This window comes from Ips typographus, linkage group LG1 (genome assembly GCF_016097725.1).
Source record: "Ips typographus isolate SLU linkage group LG1, UJ_Ityp_2.0, whole genome shotgun sequence".
Taxonomy (NCBI): domain Eukaryota; kingdom Metazoa; phylum Arthropoda; class Insecta; order Coleoptera; family Curculionidae; genus Ips; species Ips typographus.
The window spans coordinates 5,265,555-5,292,698 of NC_138422.1; the positions used below are offsets into that span (position 1 = coordinate 5,265,555).

General features: G+C 33.3%; 3 protein-coding genes across 7 annotated transcripts in view; 1 reads left to right on the forward strand and 2 right to left on the reverse strand.

The window, feature by feature from the left end:
• LOC145739037 (synaptotagmin-15-like) overlaps positions 1 to 23,413 on the forward strand; it is an 82,665-nt gene extending 59,252 nt beyond the window's left edge. The window contains exons 9-10 of one of the 2 annotated variants that reach the window (XM_081994342.1): positions 17,061 to 17,271; positions 22,475 to 23,413. In XM_081994342.1, the coding sequence (XP_081850468.1) occupies positions 17,061 to 17,271; positions 22,475 to 22,602 (339 nt within the window). In that variant the 3' untranslated portion in view covers positions 22,603 to 23,413. The remainder of the gene's footprint in view (positions 1 to 17,060; positions 17,272 to 22,474) is intronic. The other variant, XM_081994353.1, reaches the window with a different exon arrangement.
• LOC145739014 (aldehyde dehydrogenase, dimeric NADP-preferring-like) lies at positions 1,369 to 14,578 on the reverse strand. Of its 4 annotated transcripts, XM_081994307.1 has the most exons (9): positions 14,357 to 14,578; positions 8,231 to 8,345; positions 6,726 to 6,822; positions 6,131 to 6,352; positions 5,856 to 6,076; positions 5,641 to 5,800; positions 4,116 to 4,243; positions 3,844 to 4,054; positions 1,369 to 2,219 (listed from the first exon to the last, which is right to left on the reverse strand). In XM_081994307.1, the coding sequence occupies exons 3-9, from the start codon at positions 6,752 to 6,754 to the stop codon at positions 1,598 to 1,600; spliced, it is 1,593 nt and encodes a 530-aa protein (XP_081850433.1). In that variant the 5' UTR covers positions 6,755 to 6,822; positions 8,231 to 8,345; positions 14,357 to 14,578; the 3' UTR covers positions 1,369 to 1,597. The 4 variants fall into 4 exon arrangements, with proteins under 4 accessions (XP_081850433.1, XP_081850415.1, XP_081850424.1 ...); XM_081994289.1 differs by lacking the exon at positions 8,231 to 8,345; XM_081994298.1 differs by lacking the exons at positions 8,231 to 8,345; positions 14,357 to 14,578 and adding an exon at positions 10,235 to 10,425.
• A 1,610-nt stretch (positions 23,414 to 25,023) lies between the features above and the next one.
• Positions 25,024 to 26,031, reverse strand: LOC145739046 (troponin C-like). The gene is made up of 4 exons (XM_081994365.1): positions 25,702 to 26,031; positions 25,371 to 25,645; positions 25,171 to 25,319; positions 25,024 to 25,114 (listed from the first exon to the last, which is right to left on the reverse strand). The coding sequence occupies exons 1-4, from the start codon at positions 25,714 to 25,716 to the stop codon at positions 25,086 to 25,088; spliced, it is 468 nt and encodes a 155-aa protein (XP_081850491.1). The 5' UTR covers positions 25,717 to 26,031; the 3' UTR covers positions 25,024 to 25,085.
• Between the last annotated feature and the right edge of the window lie 1,113 nt (positions 26,032 to 27,144).

The following is a 27,144-nucleotide window of genomic DNA, read 5'->3' on the forward strand; positions in this document are numbered from 1 at the left end:
CGCTAAACCGAACTTACAAGTCCCATAATTATTCATATTACAGTAATCACTTTATTGAATTGCAATCAGCAGCTTTGAAAATGGGATACAGATTAAATAATAAAATTTTCTGAAAAGGTGTAGAGCTCGAATCAGATGAGAAAAGGCCACCGCATCATCAATGACGCAGTTTTTAAAACTATTTCTTTCTCCTTCTACAGTTGCCGTCGCATTAGATATAATCAGAGGCGTCCTATTAAAATATTCCCGAAAATATATTGTTAAGCGGTCAAAAAGCCACTTGGCAACGTAGTACGGTTTTTACTTGGACACAATTAAAACAGATGCGGCAGCGGCCAGGGACATTTGGACCTTTTTATATGCTTTTACTAGCCGGCACTCTAAACGGTGTTGCCAAGTTTAAAAAAATGTAGTGGCGGACAGGGAGACTTAGGGGGTTAGGTTAGGTTCCGTTTTAGTCTGGTGTTTTGGTTGTATTGTTGATGGTCGCAGTTGAAGTTCACATAGTGTTATGAATAAAAAACGTTATTTTGTCAAAATGTCTTTCAAAAAGGTTGGAAAAAAAGGTGTTATCATATACAGCCAAGGCCGTGAAATCGTCAGTAACGTCTTACAATTTATGAAGAAAGAAGCAGAAGGAGTTTCCATTCCTTTGAAAAACTTGTTGTCCTTTATTTTCTTTATTAAAAACGACGAAAATGTTTCATTTTACTGATAAAATAATAGCACGCCACTGACTGGCTGCAACAACTTGGAAAGTAACGAGAGCAGCAATATTTAAAGCGAGACGTACAGAGATCGTGACATCATCGTTTGATGACGCCTGTGGCCTTTTCTTAGCTGATTCGAGCTCTACTATTAGCATTAAGAAATTATTCTGTAACAAAGTAAATATACATCATCATATCATTATTCTGCCTCATTAATCACTCTGACGTTACATCACCTTCATTTAGCTACTGTCTTTGGTCCCTAGGTTTATAATATACTATTATCGTCTTCTGTAATAATCAAAAGATGCGATAAGCTAGAATTTTGCCCATTCAATAAGTCAAACAAAATATTTGAAGGAGTGTGGAATGTGGTGACTTTGTTTGGTTTTAAGGTGATCTCGCAAAAATTGCTTCTAACTTAAGCTTAATCTTCCTTACATATGACTAACATAACATAAAATTTAAATGGTCAGTGGGATTTATGATACTGATTAAGGAATAGTGATTATTGCAAATCAGGCTTACTCCTCTGACTTTATATTACCTTCATTTAGTTTTTGTCAACAAGCCTATTTATTAATGCAATATTGTAATACGTATGTGTGTGTGAAATACTGAAAACAAAATTAGTTTCTTAACAAAGATAGTCTAAAAATATTTTTACAGTGTATTTATTTACATCATTTTGTGGTTTTAAATATGGTTAGCAGAAATTTCATGAAATAATGGTCACCATGAAATAAAGCCTGAAGTTACAAAAAGAAATAACGCTAGTATCACAGTAACTAAACGCTAAAAACCAACTAAGAATTACTAGTTTCAACTTTGTAGTAATTAAGTTCAGTTATTTTAAAGTTAACAAATATTTTTCTTGTTTTTAAAATTTAATCTTCATAAAAATTCTTCTTGATATAAAATCCTCCTACTGTTACGCCCACCCCTAAACCGAAAGCTAACCCATAGAAAAGATAAGACTTAAAGTTAAAGCTGCGATTTAACGTGGTTGTGGCTAATCTTAAAATACTCGTAGCTTTGGTACTATACGGAGGGTATCTAACTTCTTGCGCTTTTTCTCCTATAAGACTAAAATTCCTTATCATGGCACTCTTCTTATGGACAAAAATATCAAAACTCTTCTTTCCGTGATAACTTCCCATTCCACTAGAACCAACTCCACCAAAGGGCAAGGCTGCGACCGTCAAATGCATAACGGTGTCGTTGATGCAAACACCTCCACTGCTGGTATTTTCCAAAAAGTACTCTTGGACTTTGCGATCATTAGTGAAAACGTACAGAGCCAAAGGTTTCTCTCCACTGTTGATGAACTTCACAGCTTCACGAGCATCTATCACGTTTAAAATAGGCAGGATTGGACCAAAGATTTCTTCGTTCATAACGTCATCTTCAGGTTTCACGTCGACCAAAACGGTAGGAGCAATATAAAGTTCTTGAGCGTCCATTTCACCTCCCAACGCAACTTTTTGGTTCTTCAGTAGGTTACAAATCCTGGAAAATAGTGATTTTATCACAACAGCTGACCAAAAAAACTTTATTGTGTAACTTGTTACACAAAGTAACATTGTTGACAAAATATTTGTTTTCCAAAAGCCAAATTATAACCAGTTATCAAATATCAACAAAATAGTGGACAGTGATGCTACCACCAGAGCAGAATCCGAAAATTTAAGTGACTATATGAAAGTCAATAAGAGTCTTAGAACTAAAATATGAATTTTTTAACATTTCTACTATTCTTGAATTGTGGAAAGTACTTCCTTTCACGCTTCTTGAAAATTCAAATAATTTTGGAAAATAAATCAAGAAAGGAGAGAGGTCCTGAGAGAAGGTCCTGATCTGAGATTAGTTTACCGCAAATTGCTCTGTATATGCAAATTTCTGTCTTACAGAATGAAAGACAATAGAGAGACGGAAAACCACACTCTAGAAGACCGTCAGGCAGACCACCAAAGAGGTGGAGGGATAGCTGGATGTTGACGTAGCAAGGCACTCCTTAAAGCGGGAAATACAGGATGAAAGCCTAATTCAAGAAGAAGAAAAAAAATATTCTAAATTATTTTTTGAACCGTTCCCATAGAGCGGACACAATTTACCAAACTTTGGTATCAAATATGACAATACAAGAGATTGAGGCTTTCAAATTGCCAAAAGATTTGACAGATCAAATACAAAAAAGTAACCCCAATAACTTTAGAAATAACGCTACTGAGCTTGGTTCTTAAGCTATTTACTAAAATCAACGCTATTAGATTCAAGGAAAAGGTGCCAATATCCGAAGAACAGCAAGGATAGATCAACGGTAGACGCAATATTCATTATACGCCAAATTCATTAAACGATAGAATTTAACCAGCCCCTCTTTGTTTGTTTTGTGGATTTAACCAAGGCTTCGTCAGGATCCGACTAGATGACCTAATTAAGATTCTGGACCAGAACTTCGATTACCGATACCAAAGAATTATAAAGTACTGAGCAGCAGAGGGCATACGACAAGGTGACAGCCCCCTGTTCAACATCAATATGCACCAAATCATTGAAAATATTAAAAAAGTGAACGCTGTATATAGGCAAGCACCATTTAAGTATTATGCTATGCGGATCCTCAAGCAGAGAACGAGACACTAGATCTATTTAGAATCACAGAAGCCAGATCTAAAACATCAACAACGAAAAGAATAATAATGAGAACCGAAATGAAATTACTAAGAACTAACAAGGGTGTTAGTTGTTACCCATGGGGATAGAATAAGAAGCCAGAATATCATAAAAGAACTAGAAATACAGGATGTAGTAATATGGGCTGGGAAGAGGTGTTGGAGAGACCATGTGGAAAGAATTTTGTGTAGGACACGATAGAATATGAAGAACTTCCATTATTTCGACCTCCCCTCTAGCCTGTTTCATTGTCGTCCACTACTTCCATCCTGTATAGGATATGCAACTCTAAGTTTTCCCACTTTACTACTTCCACATAAAACTTCAAAAAAATAATAAAAGTTATGTAAAAACATGTTTGTAAATTCTATTTTATACCAATCGCATATTGGTTGTTTGGTAAGATGAAGCTTTTTCTGACTGATAATTTGACGTGTTTAATAAATAAATTCTTCACCTGAGAAAATGTCGTTCATTGACAATCCTAGCATAATCCTTCGACTGTTTGATATTCTCTCCAAAAAAGCTTTTAAGATACTTTTCCACGCATTTCACGAACTTTTCTTGAACCTCCTTATCGCACAAGACGTAGTCAGGCGCGACGCATGTCTGGCCGCAATTGGAAAACTTTCCCCAGAGTATTCTTTTTGTCGCAATTTCTATGTCGGCTGAAAAGAATCAATACTGATTTGAAATTCAATTTTGAGAGGTGGGAGTCGCTAAATTTACCTGTTGAGTCGATGTAGGTGGGGCTTTTGCCACCCAACTCCAGAGTACAGGGAGTCAGATAATTAGCTGCCGCTTTGTGGACAATTTTTCCAACAGTTGTCGAGCCAGTATAAAATATGTAGTCAAATCTAAAAATAAAATAGAAAACCCAATTAATATACAAGATGGTGTATGTAAGATCAAGCTTTGAGATAATGCTTAAAAAAAAGGAATTTTAAGGTATGTTTGCCATATAAGCAAATGTCCATCTTTCTTTAATATTAGATTATTTTTTTCTGTTTTCAAACAATACTAATTAACCTTCCTAATTAACTCCAACCTCAGGAACTCGAATCCTGTGCAAAATTGGCTTTAGACAGTACTATTTTTGAGGTGACCTTTAAAATAAACGATTTTTTATATTTTCAGACACTTGTGCACTGTGTGTGTACCAAAATTGCTTTCTTCTATGTCAAATCGTTTTCGATGTATGTAATAATCAAAAAGTGCATAAGATTGGGGTCAACGTGGATGCCTTCTGCTGGGCAACAACAACAAATTGTATGTTAATAGGAAAACTTTCAAATTACCGAGTTTTTTAAGGTGGAATGGAGAAGGACACAAACATTTAGCCCAAATGAGGGTTTCTTCCAGCTTTTAATGGCTTCTGTTACCTCCACCATATTGAATGTACTCTCCATCCCAGCCGAAGTGGCAGTGACGCAATAAATGGAATGAAATTCAAGTATAAGATTCAAGTATTAACCTAAGTTTTAAGCTGTAGTAACATGTCTTGTTTTATCAGAATGAGTTAAAATGAGACAGACGTTGTAAACATTTTAGTAAACACTGACGCCAAAAGATGTCTTTAGTAAATTCGTTCCAAAGGTTTTTTCGCGGTTGTCAGCTTGAGGGTACCAGTTCCAAATTTCCGGTGATTTAAAATGTTTTGTTTACCTTAAGCCAGACATATTGTTGTAAGTTCGGTTATAAAACCGTTTATGTCTTTTCCTACCGATAGATGAAGCAATCGCCTCTAGTATTGCTTCTTGTCAGTGCAAGAAAGTTGTTTTGTCTATTAATAATATTATCATTAACTTTTTTTAGGAGAACATTCCCAAACATGGCATCAGTGTGTTTTTAAGGTTAGCAAAGGGTAACATTAAGACTATAATAGCGTTATTATTGACTATTATTTAACTGGCTTCTTCTGATAGTCATATCAGAGAGGGATCATATAGATAATAATTTATTTCCCCATTTTTTTCATTATTGGCTGGTTGTGAACAAAATTAATTTGCCCAAGTAAAAACTTCATGTCTTGAATAAAAAATAAGCTTATTATAGCAGGTAAATATAAATCTGTAAAGAAAATTTGACTAGAAAATATGCTTTATATTTGTAGAAAATTTCCAATCGCAAAAGACAACAGAAATTTAATTTCACAAGCATCTCACGGAATCAGCTTATAGAGACGGAATCTCGATTGCTTATTCATAAAAGTGTGGAAAACCCAAACGCAATTTCCATAATATTATTAAGTTACCTTTCTTTCAAGAGGTCTGTAGTTTCAGGAATTCCTCCAAGAAAAACAGGATAACACTCGTTATCAATGTATTTAGGTAAAACGTCTGCCATAAATTGTGATGTATTCACTGACAAGTCTGATGGTTTAATTATGCAGCAATTCCCAGCTGCCATTGCACCTGAAATTTTATTAATTAGAACGGAAAAGTTTTAAATATGCTTTAATTTAGTTACCTAAAACCGGACAGAGAGTCAACTGTAAAGGATAATTCCATGCTCCCATCACCAAAACTACTCCAAGAGGATCGTTGTAAATTCGAATTTTATCGAAAGCATTTAGTACAGTTTTCTCAGGTTCCTCGGGTTTCATCCATTCTTTCAAATTATCGAGAATATGAATTAGTTCCACTAGCAGGAAATCGATTTCCGTCACATAAGATTCCTGCTCGGGCTTCCTGCGAAAAATTGTGTCAACATTTCATAAACTCTCAACACTCAAAACAACATACCTTAAATCAGCTTGCAGCACTTCACACAATTGCTGAGCATTGTCCTTAAGAAATTTTTTCATATTTTCCAGTTGAGTTTTTCTGAATTGGTATGGTTTAGTTCTTCCACTGTTAAATACGTTTCTTACTTGGGCCACCAGGTGAGCAGCGGATTGTTTGTCAGGGTTCTGGCACAGTTCCATATCTATTACTGAGACATGCTGGTTTTGTGAATTTTGAACCCTACAAAGCATAATTCTCAAAAACATAATACTTATTTTATACAGTGTGTTTGTATAGCAGCAAATATATTTTTAAGTAAGTAATTCAATGATGATGATTGGTTAGCCTATGAGACCATTATTGCTTAAATGGACTCAGCAAATAGCTTATCAATGTAATAAGTGGAACAATGCTTCTTTGAATGCTACATAATTGATGACTAGGCTTCGTTGTTTGATTGATATTTAACGAACAGCAGTTTAGTTCAAATGGATAATCGAATATTTCGATTATAGTGACATTTAGTGAATACAAAACAACTACAGTGTGCTTTAAAGTTTTTGTTGTTCTATCTAATAAGTTTACATTTATTAACAAGAATAGCTACACTTACCGTGGTAAAATATAGTCCCCGTCTCCCATTTTGACCGGAACTGTTATTTTCTTCGCACCGTATTAGCTGTGGCACTAAAGTTGGGTCATTTCCGCTTCTATAAAAAGACATAATTATGAAAGCACGTGGCCCAAAAAAATAACCCAATTATTGATTGGTGACACTGACAAGTTAAAAATAACGTACTCCTTGCTAGCACCTTAATTATGTATACGTGTCTTTCAAAGCCCATGTTATATTATCTCTTGTGTTATCGGAATTTACGGCAACTTTGTAGCGACCAAATTGGAAGATGGAATTGCTTGTCTATCGAAAGTTTTCTCAGTGCAGAATTTGCGGAAATTAAAGCACTTTTTGTAGGGTGATTAAAAAAACAGTATGGTAAAATCACCTTTTGACCAATCAGTAACTAGGAACAGTCCTGGGATTTACGCAATTTCTGCCTGCAGATGTGGGCTTAAGCCGGAATTACACAGCTTCTTAATCATAGTCATAATCATAAACTTAATTTTTGTCCATAACAACAACTACGACTAACAACTTGGGTAAACCCGGTCTTAGTTATCAATTTGATTGAAATAAGCACTAATCTAGATATTTTTTGCCATTTTGGTCGAATGCAACCAGCAGTGGAACTATGTAAAGGAAATAGAAAAGAGTTTCCGTATTTATCTCATTTTGTCTAAAGCTGAAATTATAGATTGACACAACACAACTCAAGCATAGAAACTTAAAACATGAGACATACACAAGTCAAAAGATAAGATATATAAGATAGATCATAAGCACAGAGCAAGAGTGAACAACACAACACAAGAGATGACTAATGCTTTTTTCAGGATGGACGTTAACATAAGAAACACGTAAACATAAACGTAAAGTTAGTTTTTTTGAACTTCATTTTGTTCTGAATTGCAAAATAAACATAAATAGGGTTTGAGAAAAAATTAACTTTGCGTTTATGTTTACGTGTTTCTTATGTTAACGTTCATTGTAAAAGAGGCATTATTTGTGTTATGATTAGTTGGAATCAATAAAACAAATAGGCAATTTTATATAAAACGTTTATATTTGTTTACGATGAAATGTCACTTTTTCTTAAGGATTGCAAAATAAACATAAATAAGGGTTTGAAAAAATTAATGCATCTTTCACAATGAACGTAACACAAGAATCACATAAACATAAACGCCAACTTCAAACCCTTCATTTGGTTTATTTTACAATCTCTAAGAAAATCGGAATTTTATCTTATACCAATATGAATGTGTTACATTAAAATGCCGCTTTGTCATACGGATTCCACCTAATCATAACAATAGAAAAATTAACTTTACATTTATGTTTACGTGCTTCTTATGTTGACGTTTGTGTTGTACTTTTGTCTAACGAATCAAAATGATTTATTTTTATGGTAAAAACGAATCCATTTGGTTAGCAATCATCAATTCTCATTCAATTTACTATTTCATTACACATTCACAGACTGCAGGGCTTTTGTTTACCTTTGAAGTTTGATTTGTGATGGTCTTTTGATTTAATCTTGAAGTTTTTTGCACCTTCTTTCTCTGTTTGTTATTGTGAGCTATATTGAGAAATATTTCCAGGTCGTTACATTATCTGGAACATTCGTTGATACACAAATAACTATTTTAACAGGGATCATTACATATCATGAATAATGTGATTTTCGAACGTACAATACGAAATTAAATATGTTTCCTTCCACCTGTAACATTCTATACAAAATGCTAATTTTCTTTTATTGCTACTAGTTATTGTGGTTTTCAACCACAACAACCTGTTATATGCTAATTACTTACCAACACATTTTCAAATATATTACAGTTTCTAAAAACCCATTCGAATTACTTGCCATAGATTGTTATTTCCATATTATCAAAAAAAAAACTTAACCCACACAAATTAAATCGAACCGAATATTTTACTTCGAAATATTACGAATAGTAGTGTATTGCTGTCCAATTTTTTTATTATTTATCAAAACTCTTTATTGATCGATTTCGTATATTTGTATCGACATACTTTAATAGTAAAATAATTGAAAGGCAAAACTTTGCTTAATAAAGAAAGTACGTTTTTATGGTATAATGACTGGTTGGATAAGTAATCTTTAAGGTATTTTCAAATTATACAGTGTGTAACAAAATTATGGAAACTTTACAATGTCTCGAAAACATATGTTCATTTTTTAAATTTGTACTGGAACGTTTGAAAATACAACCTGTGGAGTGGCGGAGGCAGCACTGTGTTTATGTTATCAAGGACAGAAAGGTATTCTTGAAATGAAGGAAGGGAGTTACCAAGAGAAATGTATGCAGAATGTGACAGAAACCTGCCATTTTTAGTTTATTCTGTCACATTATACCAAAACTTCTCTTGAGAATCCTGCTCCCCGCTTTCAAGAATTAGGGCCCAGGGCCTAACCTTTAGTTGACTATTAAAGTTCACTGCTTTCACGAAAAAAATAATCAAAAATTTCCAAATATTTTACTTTAAACAACTGTCTGTCAAGAAAACTTACGTGTCTACTTGTCATTGTCAATTTTGTGTGTCAAATATGTCAATTAACAGAGACTCTAAGAATTGAATTTTTCATTATATTGAACTGTGGAGATTGCAACAATTACTGGTAAATTACAAATACTGTGTTTCTGACAGTTCAAACTTTAACATCACTTTTCGCCCTGACTATATATTTTGTAGTGTTTTTCAAGTTTTTAGATAGGAATTTTAAAGAAGATTCCAAAACTGTGCTTAAAACAATAATTTTCTCATTCCAAATGAGTTTTACAGGCGATTTTGTCCCTGACTGTCTTTTCAAACTCTGTTTCAGGTCGTTCAATTTTTGATACCGCTTTTCTCTCTGTCTGTATTAAATTTTGTAGTGTTATTCAGATCATTGGATCGAAAATTTAATGAGGATTCCAAAAATGTGTTTAAAACAGTCATTATCTCACTCCAAGTGGGTTGCACAGGCAATTTTGTTCCTGACTGTCAAACTGTCAAACTGTGCTCAAAACCCATCACTAAAAATACCTAACAACTATGGTATATTAAAATTCCAAAGTTTCCTTAATTATTTATTTTAAAAAAAATTAGATTAGAAAATTGAGATTCAATGCAAATTTTCTTCAATTTTGTTATTAACGAATAAATTGTATACATTTTTCTTTCATTCTTTGCTGCACAGTTTTGCATGTTATCTGTCTTAAAATTATTATTATTTTATTAAAATATTTTAGAAATAGTTCATTGTTGTATTAACAAAATAAGATTCTAGAGAGGTTTTAATAATACTTATACAAAATTAAATGGTATACTACTATTACATAAGTTTCAAAGTCAAAACACTCGTAAAAGGTTGAAAAATTAAAAATAATTATACAGGACGGTCAAAAATAATTTAGGAAAGTCATGACAGTTTAGAACTGAAGTTGAATTTTAAGACCAGGTGCACAATAAAAGAACTCATAGAGCCAACTTACCAAAACATCAACAAACACACTCACATTGAAAACGAAAACATTAAAATGTTCGGCGTTGTTGATTATAGTAGCACTGAGTGGAAAAAACTGGCGTTTTTTCCAAGGAAATTACTGAACAAATTAAAACTTTTCCGGACGACGAAATCACGCAAAGTCCATCGAGTTAACCAGTTTAGTGCCGGCCATAGTTTTATTGGTCAGCATGAAAGAGTCCACCTTGGAATCCGCCTATCATTTATGTTCATTATTAATTGATTTTTTTTTACTTCGGCGCCACTTCAGTAAATATACATAAAGTTGTTTCGGTCCTGTGGATTGCTTCTCGAGCATTTGTCGAGAGCTTTGTTAATGAGGCCCAACAATCTCGGTTATTATGCAGTGTGGCACTTCATCTTAATTTGAGCAATTAGTGCTAGTGCTACTAAATGAAACTTAATTACTCCTAAACTAACAAAATACTTACAAAAAAATTATGGATAGTGTCAAATGAACTCAATTGACACGTATCGCAGGTTTTATTTATTTTTTTAAAACAATAGAAGAAAACAATTTTCTGATTTGGCGTATCTATGAGAGTCATTCAGCGAGAAGTTATTCCAGTTTGTCAGTTACTAAAATAACTTTTAAGCCAGCATATACAGTGATATTTATAAGCCACATTTTATGGAAAAAAATAGCAAAAATTTAACTTGCATGTCAGAAAATGAGTATCTACTTCAATATCTTTGGATAAGAACTGTTAACGAAGGAGTTATGTCATCTGACTCTCAAATTCTTATACAAAGCGTCAAATATTCTGAACACTTAGTTCCATCATTAAACAAAACCTACAGATTATTGGATAAGAATGGATATAGTTTGTTATGAACCGTGAGTGGGCATATTCTGCCCTCCACCGCGACCGCAGGTCTATTGTGGCTCACACATAAGTTAGAGCTCATCCAGAATACCCGACTCCCTGAGAAACCGAATAACTGCTCTGGATGAGAGGTTCTCCAGGTCTCCTGGGACCGCCTTCGGCGTCGTGCTCAAATTTCCTCGTGCGATAGGGACATCTTTTTCCCTCTTGTTGTACAATATACTATTGTACTATTTGGAACTAGGATTGATATGAATTAATGAATTACATTTACTGAAAAGTTTTTCAAATTCATATTATTCAATAAAAATTCGTATTCAAGTACAGTTCCACCAGTACCTAATTATTATTGATATTTATTTATTTATAGAAAATTTAACCAAGGCTATGCATAAAACTTTTGAATAATTTTAATGACCGTGTTTACTTTCGGTTATTTTTTACTGGTAACATTGAAAACACGTTTAAATAGTGTAATTGGTAATCGTTATATTGAGTTTGAATAATACAAGTTCTCATCACATTATGTACATTTAATTGGTAGAATAATTATGTAATTCCAAAGTTTATTTCCGAGTCCACTCGTTCGTCTAATACCAGTAGAAATGATAATTTATTACCTAATTTAAATATTCAAATAGATAAAATGTTTTAAAGGCAAAGTGTTAATAAGCTTACAATTTGATTAAGTTGTGCGTATTTTAGGTTTGTCAAATCAAATAAAAGAACACTTTACAGTTAATTAAACAAAAATTGTTATTGACAGCGGTAATAAGCAAATAAGAGCTATGTTATGAGGGTTATTTTTAGGGCACGCATGTGAAAGTTTGCAGGACGAGCAAAGCGAGTTTGAAAAGTGTCGCAAATAATTTAGAGTTTTAAAAAATACTACTTCTGTGGGTGATGACAAAATCCTTATAAAAATACTGAAGAAAGTTGCAGATATAATATCTGAACCGCTTTCTTGCTTTTACTTTCAACAGCTTTCCTTCTTCTTGGAGTGCCTTCTATTGAGGATCGGCAACAATTATGACGAATTCTTCTCTGTCTTGGATACTTTTCAGCAAAGTGTTTAAACCCAATCCTGTCCAATATCCTAAGTTTTTAAGCCAGGAGCACTGCCTGTGTCCTGGTCCACGTTTACTTTCGAGTTGTAGAAATTCATAAATATTGTGTCTCATTACATGACCGAGATATGCAGTTTTCCGATGAGCTCACGTTCTCTGCCAATTCGTTGCAAAACTTCTAAATTGGTGGTGTAAGCCGTCCAGGGTACTCGTAAAATTCGTCAATAGACCCACATTTCAAATGGCTCTAGCTTGTTCAAACTGCTAACTTTTACCGTCCAAGCTTCAACCTCATATAGAAGTGTGGAGTATATCGATATGTCAGTTCTACAGTGTAACAAGTTCAAAAATATCAAATTTGAATTATTGCAATTCCTAATATAACTTTCCATCAATTTCAATACTGTAATTTGTATAGAAGGTCTGAAAACAGAAAAAAATACATTACTGTTATCATGTTCCACATCTGTTTTTGTCATTTTCGACTGGTTACATTATAGAACTGAGGTATCGATATGTAGCACTTCACAAAATTGTATCTAATCTGTATATCAAGTGATCTATCGCTTAACAGGCTTCGCATTTTTAAGAAGTTTGTCCTAACCATTTCAATCCGAGTTCTGATTTCCAAATCATGGTTCAGATCTTCGCCGATCCAGCTGCCCAAGTATTTAAATTTAGAGACCTTGGTTATCTGTGTTCCGTATACGTTTAGGTACATGCACTGGTTGATTTGGATTCCGGTTTACCGCCAATATCTTTATTTTTGCGGGGTGATTTTTAAGCCTAACAGATCTCCTTCGGCTGATATCTCGTATAGGTACTATACATATACTCAGGACTATCCGCAATTATAACTGTGTCGTCGGAGTTGAGAGAATGGAGGAAATGGTTTTGAAAATTTTAAAAACTGTTTATAAATTTTAATAACCATCCAGTTTGTCTTTTCTGCAAATGCTTCCACTGGTGAACGTCCTGCTGCCTCTCGTTAAAGTTCAAAAAAATGTTTGAAATAGGATTTTTTTCTCCCTTTAAGGGTCGCCCTGACCCTAAATTTTAAATTTTAAGCTTAATTTTCAACTAATTTCTAGTATGTAACACAGGCCTATCTGTCTTCCCTTCGTAGAAACACAGAAACAATTTTTTGCCACAAAACATAGCTCCTGATGATGGGTTCTTCTTCTAGAAAGTCAGAACGGGCTCCCTGGCGTCACTTGACAGTGTACCACATGATCGATTTGAAAATAGCAGTGATGTCACGTGATTAGCTGTCAAATATCATAACAGAGTTTCGTTAAGTTGTTACTTTTAAGGTACGTTTCATATTAAACCCAGAATTGTCTCATTTTTACTAAATTGCACGTAATATGACACATCGTTATAATCAGAACAAACAAAAAAGTTAATGATGGTAACCAAAAACCGAAACTTTGGATCTTAAACTGATGATATTGCTACTTCGTATACAGGAAGAAAAGTGACAATGGCAAAGTGGCATTTATTGATTTGATGAGATCCTGATGGTGTGGGGTTAGAAAAATAGACACCCTGTATACCAGTCACAGACTTAGTTAACAAATTTTCAACATACCACAAAATTATGTATTAAATAACAGGTAGGCCAAAAGTACAAAGTTGTGAAAAACATTGCTTACAACGTTGAAAATTGAACGACCACTGTAATAAGGTTAGCAAACAAAATTTGCAGAGTATTGTATACTTTTTTAGATCTTACGAATAAAATTTTATATTTTACTAATTATTGTATAAGCAGCAGGTGTTTAAGTAGCAGTCATTCAATTGGTCGATGATAACGCTAACTGGTTTAACTCTGATTTTTTTCAGTCGAGTTTTTATTAGTATTCTCTATAGTGATATTTAACCAGTTTACTAGATCAATAATTCAAGTATATATAATGGATCGGTTTCACATTAAACTATTGTATTTTATACCCACTGATCTGTTATTGAGATAAATTACTAAAAAAACGTTCTGAATATTGTTTAGCTTACAAATGATAATAAGATAAGCAGCTTTTTTGTTACCTTTGATAATAAAAAAAAATAAAAAGCTATAATATCAATAGGTACATGACGCTTGCCGGAAATATGTTGATTGGATGTGCTTGAATTACCACCGGTGTTTATCCATTAAAAATTCACTTATTAGACAGTTAACTAATTTATAATCCATACCTGGTTTGTAATAACTTTTTAGATTCTACACTAAAGATCACAGTTGTAGATGCTTTTAGTCAAACACAGTAAACCAAATTGCTAATCAATGAACTACTGATGTTGAACTGCATAAGAAAACGCACTGACGCAGGAGCACAATTTAACACTATAATCGGGAAAAAATGTTTTTGCATAAACCCGGTCACTTTTACGTCAATTCTCAACGTAAAGTCGTAATCTATAATCACTACCTGCGCGTTATACTGGTATCGAATACAACGTGTCTCCGTAGAATTTACTTATCACATTCACATTGTTTTCGATTTTGATTATCATTACAATTACTTTTTATCAGCCAACAATCCGATCTGGTATTTTTAAGTTATTTTTACACAAAGAGTTTAACCATTAAGTGCGTGTTTTATGTAAAATAACTATCAAACAAATCTTGAAACTAATTGTTGTACGATGTTTTTTTTCCATTTCATGAAAATGTATGTATTTTTCATATTTTTGTATCTAATTTATTTTTTGAATTTGTACACGTTTCCCCCTGTATATTTTTTGACAATATAATGATCTTCTTTTAAAATTTTTCAATAATAACACATTCACATGGTGATTAAGTAAGGTTTTAATATTTAATAAAACTGCGTACGTAATAATGGTCTGGTCAGGAGATCTCACAAACTGTAAGAGATACAGACTCGTTGGATAGCAGATTTTTGTAGACAACAGCCTTTTGAAACAGTTTAACAATCCGGTTAAAATGTAGTAGTAATGCGAGGGGACCCTAATAGTTGCCCAAAAGTGTAATTTATACAGACTAGAACAACACCGGAGTCGATCTTTACCGGTTTTGAGATGTCAGAATGCAATTTGGCACATTGACTATCAACAAGCGAAATTTAGCGTCCAATATAGTCCCAATAGACGTCGATTGGCTCAAAAGTGTCATTAATGCAGACTAGAACAACACATGAATCTATCTTTGACGGTTTTGAGACTTAAGAATACAATTTGGCACAGATTGACAACCAGCCAAATTTAGTGTCTAATCTAGTCCCAACAGACGTAGATTGGCTCAAAAGTGTCATTTATGCAGACTAAAACAACACCAGAGTCAATCTTTGACAGTTTTGAAACGTAATAATACAATTTGGCAACGATTGACCTTCTGATCGCAGTTTTTAAACGATACTTTTTGAATTCCTTGATCACACGACTATTTTCCTTTTAATGGTTAGAGTTTTTGCATTCCCATTGAGAAAATGTCAAGTTAGGGAATTACTACGTTTTTTTCTGTTTTGGCCCTAAAATTTAAAGATACGTCGCATATAACATTAGAGTACATTCTTCTTCCAAATAGAAGCTTCTTTTAACACAGATCATTGTTTATCATTCAGGCGTAAGTGGCTTATAATTGGTTGATCGCATATTATTACCTTAAATTATCATTAAAGCATGTCAGTGTCAATAAAAAGTAAAGTGAAATATCCACATAAGGGTATTTGTGGTCATCGTTAATTACCAATAATGTAAATAAATTAACAAGGACAAGGTTTGTTTTGCAGCGAATTATTGCTGGTCTAGATCAAGGTAACATCTTTACCAAGCAGAACCACGCTAAGCTGGTTCTTAACGGAAATTTACCGAAAATAAAAATTGTCTCAAAGCAAGGTTGTTGCACTGCAAATCAATTTCCCTACTTAACGAAAAAAACTGAACAAAAATTTAAGTCACACTTAGCGATATACTGTTAATTTTGTGCTAAAACAAGCACTGCCACCACACTAGATGCTTAACGGACCAAAATTCTTAGTAAAATCTTCGGTTCAAAGCAGCAGGTTGGTTTTTTTATATTTACATAATGTAGTGATAAAAACACATCACCATTTTTTTTGTCTGAAAACAAGTTTGGAAACAAAACTTAATTACGGTCACTGGATAACCTTGATCTTCGCTTTTAAGGTAATATAAGACTAGAGAAATTTATTTATTTATAAGTATATGACAAACAGTATACAAATATACACAGAGCACAAGTATACTAAGACAAGCTACATATAAGACCAACTAAATATTAATATCTAAGTTTCCAATCCAAGTTAGTGCTGTAACATCAGCCATTATGAGATCGCTCCAGCTCTCTTGAAAAGACCGTATGGGGCAATCTTCTCTAATGTGTCTGATTGTCTGGTTTGGAGCTCCGCAGTCACGTCCCGGAGGCTCTACAGCACCCCATCTGTACAGAGGCCGCAAACTTGCTAAAACTTTGGAAACTTTCTTAACTATTTTGGAAGCTGTTCCAACATCCATTCCCATCTGCAATTGTACTGTAAAGTCTTTCAGTTGCATAAAACCAAAGGCACGTAGCAGTTAATTTGAAAGGACTAAACTGTTATGTTATTTCATAATAATCAATCGACTTACACTAAGAAAACTGAATTTCCTAGGAGAATATTCCAGCAAAAGTTGCTGTAAGTGTGACAAATGGTCCCGGAAATATTTATATAAAACGATTATTTTTTCAACTTTGACACCCTGTTAGTTAATTAAGAGGGTACATTTATAAAAACTCTTTCTAATATTTTTGGATGTACTATCTCTCCTTACATTTTATGACACCAATTAAGGGACACCTTGTATTTAAGTTATCTTTCTAAAAAATAATATAAAAATCAAAGTCTTTGCATTTTTCCGAATATTCTTGTTGTTGCAGTTTCAAGGAGACAAGCACGAGGCCTACGTCCGTCTGACTTTACACCAACACTATAGGGTGGTCAAGGAAAAACGGACCAACATCGCCAAGCCGGCACGTAATGGAAACGTTGGTTTTGCCGAGGGCTTCAACTTTAAAATGGCTGCTAACCAAGCTGACGTCAGCAGTTTGGCTTTTCATGTTTTCCAGCACACATCTGGATATGGTAAGGGTGCGTGTCGTGTTTGTCTAGTCTTGTGGTTTGTCTAATGCTTGTTTTCAATAGAAAAGTAAAGGGTTGTAAAAAGTAGCTATTTATGTAACCAGTTACAAAAGGTCAAAAGAAACTCGGAATACAACTGGGAACTTCAAACACATTTTGATAGCTTTTACGCGAAGCGAATATTGACATTTTGTCCACCATGCGGGTATCGCAAAAAGACGCAATTTTGTGTTTAATTCAATACCATCTACCACACAAAACTTAAAATAATAATTATAAATAAAAATACTATATGTATATAAATAAATATAAAAAACAGTAAGAAATACTAGTGTCTATCTTGAATGACACAGAACAAGAACACTTGCGGAGAAAAATCCAAACAATACAAGTTTAATTTCTGGAAGGGTAGTTAGCCTCCTAATGTTTGTATCACGCATGAAGAAAAGGTCTGGTATACAAGGACGAACAACTCATGCCATATTGAGGGTTATCCAACTGCATGTATCACTGCATGTATGTGATACATATGGTAGTCAAAGTGTTAATGGCTTTATATCAAATAATCTAATTAGGTAGGTATCCCCCCATCCATTACAAAACTCGCTATGTTCGTTTCGCTGGAATTTATTTACTTGTTTTTTTTAATTTTACTTCTTTTTAGATATGAATTTTTTCTTCACTTAAAACTTTTTCTAACTGGTTACATAAATAACAATTCTATTATTTTATGTACTTACACTTTGCTTTGGAAGTTCTATGTTTATTCCTGTTCTTGTTGTAATTATTGTCAATATTTGTCAGTGCTGCTAATGAGGTTCTAAATGTACTGTAGAAGTATTTTCTGTTTTCAAAAGGTTATATAATTCAGACTGAGTAAACTTCACACTGTGTGTAAAAAGTTCTGCAACCCAAAATCATCTCAAAATATACCAGGTGTCCAAAAGCACTCTGGAGATTAACATGGGAAAACGCTTTAGATAAAAGTTGTAGAGCACATTTTCTGCTATCAAACTGTAATTTTTTCAATACCGTAAGTGTGACCGTTAAGACGCAAAACGGCTCTAAATTTCGGAAATTTTAAATCTCGCGCCAAGCGATTGTTAAGGAAAATGCATATCCGGCCGTGCTACCAACCTTTCAAAATCATAACAAATCGCCGTCCGTCATTCTCTAATCAAAACATTCAAAACAAATTTGTTTCAGTTAGTCATCATGTTAGTCATAATTTTGAGTTACTACCCACATAATGCAAAGAAAATAAAAATAAATCTTGATAAAGATACTTTATCTGTAGCCACAGCCCAAAAATCTGGTAAGTTGCATTTATAACCTCATTCAATGTCTCTACCCAACTTATTTACTTTGTAGCAAAGTTCTTTGCAAATTTGCTTGCAATTCTTTGCTTGCAAATATTTAATGAGGACGACCGAATCACCTATCTCAAGCCTCTTCTTAACACTACCAAACGATTTAAAGTGATGAAAACAGGGGACAATGAAACCTGCCAGATCTTTGAAGATAAGTTTCCTACTGTACTACGTTCCTACGGTAGGTGTTAATTTTTGAAATAGAGATAGAGAGTTAATTTTGAAATAGAGATCCAATAGCAAAATTTACAGTCTCAAGAAACCATCCGGAGCTTTGAAAAAACAGAAACTTACGCAAATAAAGTCAGACCAAATACAACAACAAGCGATGAAAGCCATGGAAATCTTCTTCTTAGTCGTTGGTCGGTTTCGACGATCGTGAATTCATGTATCGTTTCCTGTAATGGCTTTCTATTCCTGTCTATCCTCTGCCACCTTTAATGGGTGAGGTTTTTGCCATTTAGACCAGTTATAAGATTCACGTATCCAGGCGACCTTCCTCTTGAAGTTTTGCAAGGGACTGTTGCCTCCAAAGCGAGTCTCTCAAGAGCATTTCTTCTAACCACATGACCAAAGAAATTTTTCTCCGCTACCACAATGCTCAATATCTTCTTAATTCTGAGTTGGTCCAGAATGGCTTGGTTGGTTCTTTTCTCAGTACCGGACACTCTCAGCATTCTAAAGCAAGGCATCTTCCGCTTGTCAGGCAAAACCAAAACTACTGCATTACCAGTAACTTTAGGTATTTCTCTCTTCGGAAACTGTCTAAATCTACGCGGCAACTCGAAAAAAGATGCCCCCGCTGTCAGGTCTCCTATTCTACGGGAGCCTAGTGAGATGAGATGAAATTTCTCTCCTATGGCCTAAAGAGAGCTAACCATGAGATAAATCTCATCTCATCTCACTAGGCTCCTATAGAATAAGCAACCTGGAGCTATTCTTCTTCTCTATATCTTATTTCTTCTTCAGTTTGTCCTTACAATGATTGTGACAAATTTTTTAATGTTCAAATATTTAAGGCTTCCCCTTGTTCATTTTTGCATGCTAAAATGAAGGAAGAATTCGGGTCTGGGAAAGGGGAGATGGTTTTTTCCTTATTGCCTAGAGTAGAGGGGGAAAAAAAGCGCAGTCAAAGCCATTGCGAAAAGATCCTACCCCCTAAATGTCCTGGGAATGGGGGATGGCTAGTCCTGTTCTTGGGTGATTATGGCTTGTAGTCCAAGGAAAGAGAAAAAAAAACGATTTTTCATTATCTATACAAGTTGAAACTGGGAATGTTTAATGAAGTCGATATAAATGCTGGTTTTTAAGATGCGGAAAGTCAATATTATTAAGTGCTTTCAAATATTTTGTTAGTAGGTTCTTAAAGAGAAACTTATAATTTTGGAATTTTTATATTTAAATTACCTACTTCAGACAGTTATTATCTTTCATGTATGATGATGAAGTATCATACCCAGGCCACAAAATAAATCATCTTCCACACGTAGTGCAATAAATCCTAAACATTACCTTAATAACAATTTATTTACCAAATTAGAGCTGGTAACTTACACAAAAATTACTTATGTTTAGGTCGTTACAAAATCAAAATTTGTGCATTTGTTACATATTGCTGTTTTTGGCACCAAATATTGCATAACTTGCAAACCGTATACAGGGTAATTCAAATTCGACCCTCACCATTGGGATCTCGGAAACTATACGAGATACGAGAACGTTTAAATTGGGGCAAAGTTGCGCAATGTAAAGCTCAACCAAATGCCGTTTTAAAAATTTCGATTTTCCGAGTACTTCCGAAGATATCCGAAAAAAATTGAAAATTTGATTTTTTGTTTTTATTTATTTCTAATCTTATTTGAAGAGATATTCCAAAACTAAAAGCACCTTTTCATTGCCACTTTTTCTCAGCTATTCGATGATGGATTCAAATTTGCCACACGACGTTTCGTTTTTTGGCAGCCATCATCAACTTTCTTTTTTCTTATGGGCGCCATATTGGATTTTTAGCCCACCAAATAGTACGTTTTATTCTGATTTTAGTGATGTATAATAATTTATGATTTGCTTCATAAATAACAAAATAATTCAATAAAAACTATTTTTACTTTAGTTATTGGCTTTGAGTTAATGGGCCGTTTTACAAAATGTCATTATTTGACAGTACTTGTCAAACACGATAATTCGGACGATCATTAGAGCTTTTAGAGATTTTACCTTAGTTAGCTTTGTTAATGAGACGTTTTATGAAGATTACTTGGTAGTACTTGTCACACGCAATTGGCCTGAACATACTTAGTCACAAAGGTGTACACTTGACTTGACTTAAACCGGTTTATTCACTCGAAGAGCTTAGGCCACTCGCTACGCTTGTGGACCTAGTTGTTCTTTTCGTGAATAAAAAATGGTTTAAGTCACTTGCTGTATAAATAACTATTAAATCACTCTGAATGACATTCGCCTATCTACAGATGTAAACAAACAAACATCAATGTTACATCTACGGGGCACGGTGCAAATTTAATAGAACTGTAATTTTAGTTTTTTTTTTTAATATAAGAAGTCGAAATTTAATAAAATACTGTATAAGACACGTGACTTAAACCGGTTTATTCACTCGAATAAATATGAATGAATAAAAAATGGTTTGTCACTTACTGTATAAATAACTATAAACTTGCACTTATCATTATACAAAATTGAAATTTGGCAAAAAATGAAGTTCTTAAAATGATGATCTTTCTCTTAGAAACATAAATAAGCCTTTTAAGTTAGAGATAATGCTAACAAATCTCTTTTTCTGATTAACCTAAATAGTTCAGCAATGCTTGTATAATAATAACATTTTCTGCGGGGGTTTCTTTTCTAGATACATTTTTAACTATGAATGACGCTCTAATGATCATCCGAATTATCGTGTTTGACAAGTACTGTCAAATAATGACATTTTTTAAAACGGCCCATTAACTCAAAGCCAATAACTAAAGTAAAAATAGTTTTTATTGAATTATTTTGTCATTTATCAAGCAAATCATAAGTTATTATACATCACTAAAATCAGAATAAAACGTACTATTTGGTGGGCTAAAAATCCAATATGGCGCCCATAAGAAAAAAGAAAGTTGATGATGACTGACAGAAAACGAAACGTCGTGTGGCAAATTTGTATCCATCATCGAATAGCTAGGAAAAAGTGGCAATGAAAAGATGCTTTTAGTTTTGAGATATCTCTTCAAATAAGGTTAGAAATAAATAAAAACAAAAAATCAAATTTTCAGTTTTTTTCGGATATCTTCGGAAGTACACGGAAAATCAAAAATTTTAAAACAGCATTTGGTTGAGCTTTAAATTGCGCAACTTTGCCCCAATTTAAACTTTCTCGTATCTCTTATAGTTTCCGAGATCCCAATGGTGAGGGTCGAATTTGAATTACCCTGTATAATTATACTAGATCCAATAAATTTTCCTGTTTGCTAGCTATTTCATTTAGGCGAGACTTAATGACCCCAACGACTTTCATTATTTATAATTTCCTACTTAGATTGGTTCTCATGAAGTCCTGAATTGCTGACATTATTTAATAATAATTAATAAGGTTATGTATTCTAATTGCTAGTTGCAGTCATAATTACATTAATAATTTTAAAAGTAGAATTTCTGTTGACGTTAAGTAGAAACTATTTACTGAAAAAAAGAAAGTAAATTTTTAATGTCGGGCCATTAGCGACATAACCTTTTGAAAGGTCACAAAACTTTCGGCAGCGTTGTTTAAAATGCTTAATTTATTTATGAACTTTCCCAAAACTTCCACAATTTATAATTCATTTATTTATTTTTTTCAGATAAGTTGATTGGCAAAGTGGTACTTGGATCGTACATGTTTACAAGAGGAAAAGCACTGAACCAATGGAACACAGCAATCTCAAAACCTATGGAACATAGCCAATGTTGGCACACCTTATCAGAGTAGTTTTAAGTATGTGTTTAATGTTCACTTATAAAACTAGTCATGTAACTAAAGACATATAGCAAAAATCAAATAAATGATGTTCCGCTTGTACCAATTTGTACATCAAAATTATTTACGTAAAAATCAAGAATAGAAATGAGCGCTAAATTAAAGGTTTGTTTGCTGGAATTTTTTATATTTCGTTGCTAGCAGACTGTCTTATTTTAAAATAGCAATCTTTTTAGCAATTTAAAATTACTTCTTTTTCATTGGCAACAATGCAAATTTTGTTAGTCGTTTGATTTTTGATATATGTATGTCTTATTTGTAGTGTTGTTAGAGTTACCAGTAAACACCAAATAGAGAAGCAGTGGCTAACAACTTAAGTTATAACATATTGCCCTTAAGTAGCAGGGAAATAATTTGCACAATATTGTAAACAAAAATCCAACATTCTTTTTAAAACTAAATTTTATGCGATGAATGCAGAATACCTGAAGTGTTGCCAAAAAACCTGTATAACCCCACTACTAATATTGGATGGTCTAACTTTAATTGGCTCATAAACCTTTCAACATTACGTTGAAAGCAGCTTACCAGAAATAAATCATTCATAAATCAAATATATCCGTTTTATTATAATGTAGGCCGAAACATTTCAATAAATGAGGATCAAATTTAGTTTTTTTGCACTGTGCCATTGTAGAACCCATATGTTATTATAAATGTTATTTTGTATACTTAACACAAGAAATACCTATAAATGTTAATTGATAGAAAATAAATTTCTATCGTTTTAAACAGCAAACACAAGAGTGTTTTATTTAGTCGTTGTTATGTTATACAGGGTGTCCGATGAGCTTGTGAGATTTTCTAGAAATCCTTAAAAAGTTAAAAATAGTAGTTATTGTTCAAGCAAGTAAGTATGTGAATTTAAAATTTATTTATATTAATCCATTGATAGGAAGGTAGAGCCATCAATATCTCGACAAAGAGAAAAACTAGATAAATCACAGTTTAGCAAAGTGGACGTGACAGTTAGATACATTCTAACTAAGCAATACAGGAAGTACTTTTGCTTTTATTATCGAGTAATTTGTAGTGAGGACCTAAAGAAACTGTCATTGTCAAGTTTTTTTGTTATAGTTGATTTTAGCGGAATATGAGGTAAATACTATAATGGTTAATAGACCTTTCCAGAATGACGTTATTGAGAGTTTAAAGGGCACCGGAATATTTTTTGAGGACCACAAATAAGACCTCCTACAAAAGTAAAATGCAGAATGTTTTAAAGAATTTAATTGGCAATCCAACACCGTTTCAAACAACATTAAATTGCTCTCGAGTTATTTTCGAAAAACCACAAACAAGCATTTTAAAAAAGTGCTGTATTATCTTTAATTTGAAAATTTTTCAAATTTGGTTTGAACATGATTAGAGCAACTTTTTAAGGATCTGCCTACCGACGCCTTACTATCAAAAACTCATTTTGAGTAAACTTTTTCTGTAAGTTCATGTAAGCCAAAAAAAGTCCAAAAAATCAGACTTAGTATCATCAGTCTTTTATCCAAAATAATTTTTAAAAATATCTCCATAAATGCTTATTTTATTCTCTAAAATATGAAGTTTTTGTTAATATGAAATTGAGAGATAATACATGATTATTAAACGGTTGAAAATAAAAACTAACCAAATGTAAAACTATAGTTTTCAAATCCCATTTTTTATTATTTCTGTTCATCATTGCAAGAATTTACCAATTACTCTTTCTCGAAGAAAATCCACATTTGCGGGAGGTTCAATCTCATAAATCTCATTCGTAGCATGACCCCAAAGATAAAAATACAAGGGGAATAAGTCTGATGATTTAGCTGACCATGGGATTAAACCATTTAATGCAAGAATATTCAACTGGCACTATTTCCTCCTGTTGAAACCATAATTTTCAAAAATCAGCTTCATCTGGCACAATTTCTCGAATAGCTGGAAAGATTTCAATTCTCAATAAATGCCTTCTTCTATTATAAGATTATAATGAAATGTAAACGGCTCTAGAAGACGATTATCCAGAAAGAGAAACATTGTTAAGTATAATTTAATAAACAAGTTCACACCAAATATTTAAGCCAAACCTTGCCAAAAATGTTTGTGCTTGAAAAACGAAATACACAAGAAAATAATTTGGAAATTCAAATTAGAGAAAATACAGCACTTTTGAAAATACTCGTTTTTGGGTATTCGAATACTTGGATGTTGTTAAAATGGTGCACCTTTGCAGTGGTTCTTACGAGAAGCGAAATCCCTGTATAAAAAATCAAACCTTGGACACACTGTATAGAATGCCCGATTTCTGCTAGTATAAACTGACTCACCCTATATAAACACTAAAACAAAAAAGTACGTGTGAAAAATTACGGAGAAATAAATAATATATCATTGTGATCTCAGCAAACATATTGTATTTACTGTCATTAACGATGCCAAACACAATTAGCATTATTCACTTAATCTCCTGTCATCATTTCCATAAATTCTGAAACGCAATATTTGTAAAACGAGTTGGCAATCAGAATATTTTAATATTCATACCATCAAAATCAACTGTTCCAGATCCATCCGTATCAATCTCGGCAATAATTCCATCCAATTCCCTGGTGGTTAATTTGTCATCTAGAGCTCTTAAAATTTCTTTAAGGGTACCAGTGGTAATGTATCCGTTACCTTCTTTATCGTACAATCTGCATTGAACGCTTATTAGAAAGTAACTAAATGAATAAATACACACATACCTGAAAGCTTCTTTTAGTTCCTGTTGTGTTGATTCTGCATCATCCTCCTCCAAAAAGTGTATGGCAATGTCACAAAACCCATCAAAATTCACTTTTCCCGAATGTTCTGGATCGTTTTTCCTAATGAGATTATTCAATTCGCTCTCGTCGAAAAGCTGACCCATTGTGTTTAATATGGTTGCAATTTTTACAGTCTCTATAAAACCCGATTTGCTCGTGTCGAACATTTGAAATGCTTTTCGGATAATTGCCATTTTTTGTTCATCGTCGGAGGCCTAAACAAAAAATATCAACTTAGTTTATCAATACAGAAAAAGAAATAATAATTTACCATTTTGCAACACATAGGATTCGTATTTGTTGAACCTGGCGATAGCGGAAAATTGATGAATTTCACTCTGAAGATGCTTGTTAAGGTACTGAAACCGAAAGATTGGCGTGTAATTAATATATAGCGGCCCAAAATACACCAGCTCTTTAATTCGCTATAATAGCTAAATTTGTCAACCTTTTCCCCAAACGACTAGAAAATCCTTGATTAATCGCTTTAAATGGCTCAGTAAAGTGGCGTAATAATACATATATTACTAACTTTTTGCTATTACAGAACAAGGATTTTACATACATCCTATGTGCAATGTTTTAATATCATTGCTATAAGCACAAGATGTTGATCTACTTATTTAAAGGGTATCTTTGTTAAAAATTAGAGAAAAACAGTTTACGTGAATGGTGACTACTTTTTAGATAAAACAAAACTTTATATTTTGGAACTCCCTTTGCAACCCAACTACCAGTAACTGTGGTAATATAGAATGGCTCCAAACGAACCAGGAAAGTTTTTAGGAACACTGTAGATTATTTCAAAAAGACCACTTTATTTTGAGGGACACTTTTTTCTTTAAAAGTCTATTAGAAAAGGTGTTTCAAAAAGGCCAGTAATGACCGTACGGAGCAGAGACAAGAGCCGATACATCAAAAACCAAAAGAATGCTCAGAACAACAGTATAACACCCTTCTGGATAAGAAAAGGAACGCAGACCTAAGAAGACAAACTGACACCAGTGATATCGTAAGATAGTGTAGAGGTCGACAAAGATACTGGAGCTCACACGTCAGCAGGATGAATGAAGAAAGATTACCACGAATCGTCAGGGATAACATACCAAAAGAAAGAAGACCCCTGGGCAGAGCATCAAAAAGATGGAGAGACAGCTGGCGATCCACCTCACAAGGGAAAAATCAGTAAACTACAGACGGTACGCCTTCTACAAGTGGAAGAAGAAGAAAGGGTGTTCCAAAAAAAGTTATTCCATTCAAGTTAACCTTTGCAAATGGAAATCTTTTAATATTTATTTACCGTTGAACTTGAAATTCTAAGCCTTTTTTTTGTAACATCTAACCGATGTCAAGAAATCTTTACTTTACTTTACTTTAAAAACCTGTAGGCTTTCTATTTTATATAAATTTTCATAATTTTGTTTAATATTTAGGTGTTTCATATAACCCCCCTATTGGCAAATAAGAGACAAAACCTATCAATATGAATACTTTACTACGTAAAATGTTTCAAATACAATATATAAAATATATTGTAATGTACCTTTATATTCTGCCACTGAAATTAATGTTTCTATATTAGGAAAAGCCTTCTAAAGCAAAGTATATTTATTGACGTTAGCGTTATTGCCTCTATCTAGTCAACTGCATTTCGCAAAATTAACAGGGCAATCAATCAAGTGAAACTTCCCCGTTAAATAAAATATCTTCCAAA

Coding starts and splice junctions, on each gene's coding strand:
- LOC145739014 (XM_081994289.1), bottom strand. CDS start 6,754: ATGGGAGACGGGGACTATATTTTACCACG. Junction 6,077..6,130: donor GTGCTGCAAGCTGATTTAAG/GTATGTTGTTTT, acceptor AATTTTTCGCAG/GAAGCCCGAGCAGGAATCTT. Junction 5,801..5,855: donor GACTCTCTGTCCGGTTTTAG/GTAACTAAATTA, acceptor ATAAAATTTCAG/GTGCAATGGCAGCTGGGAAT.
- LOC145739046 (XM_081994365.1), bottom strand. Junction 25,320..25,370: donor GAACTAAAAGAAGCTTTCAG/GTATGTGTGTAT, acceptor CGTTCAATGCAG/ATTGTACGATAAAGAAGGTA. Junction 25,115..25,170: donor TGGAACAGTTGATTTTGATG/GTATGAATATTA, acceptor ATTGCGTTTCAG/AATTTATGGAAATGATGACA.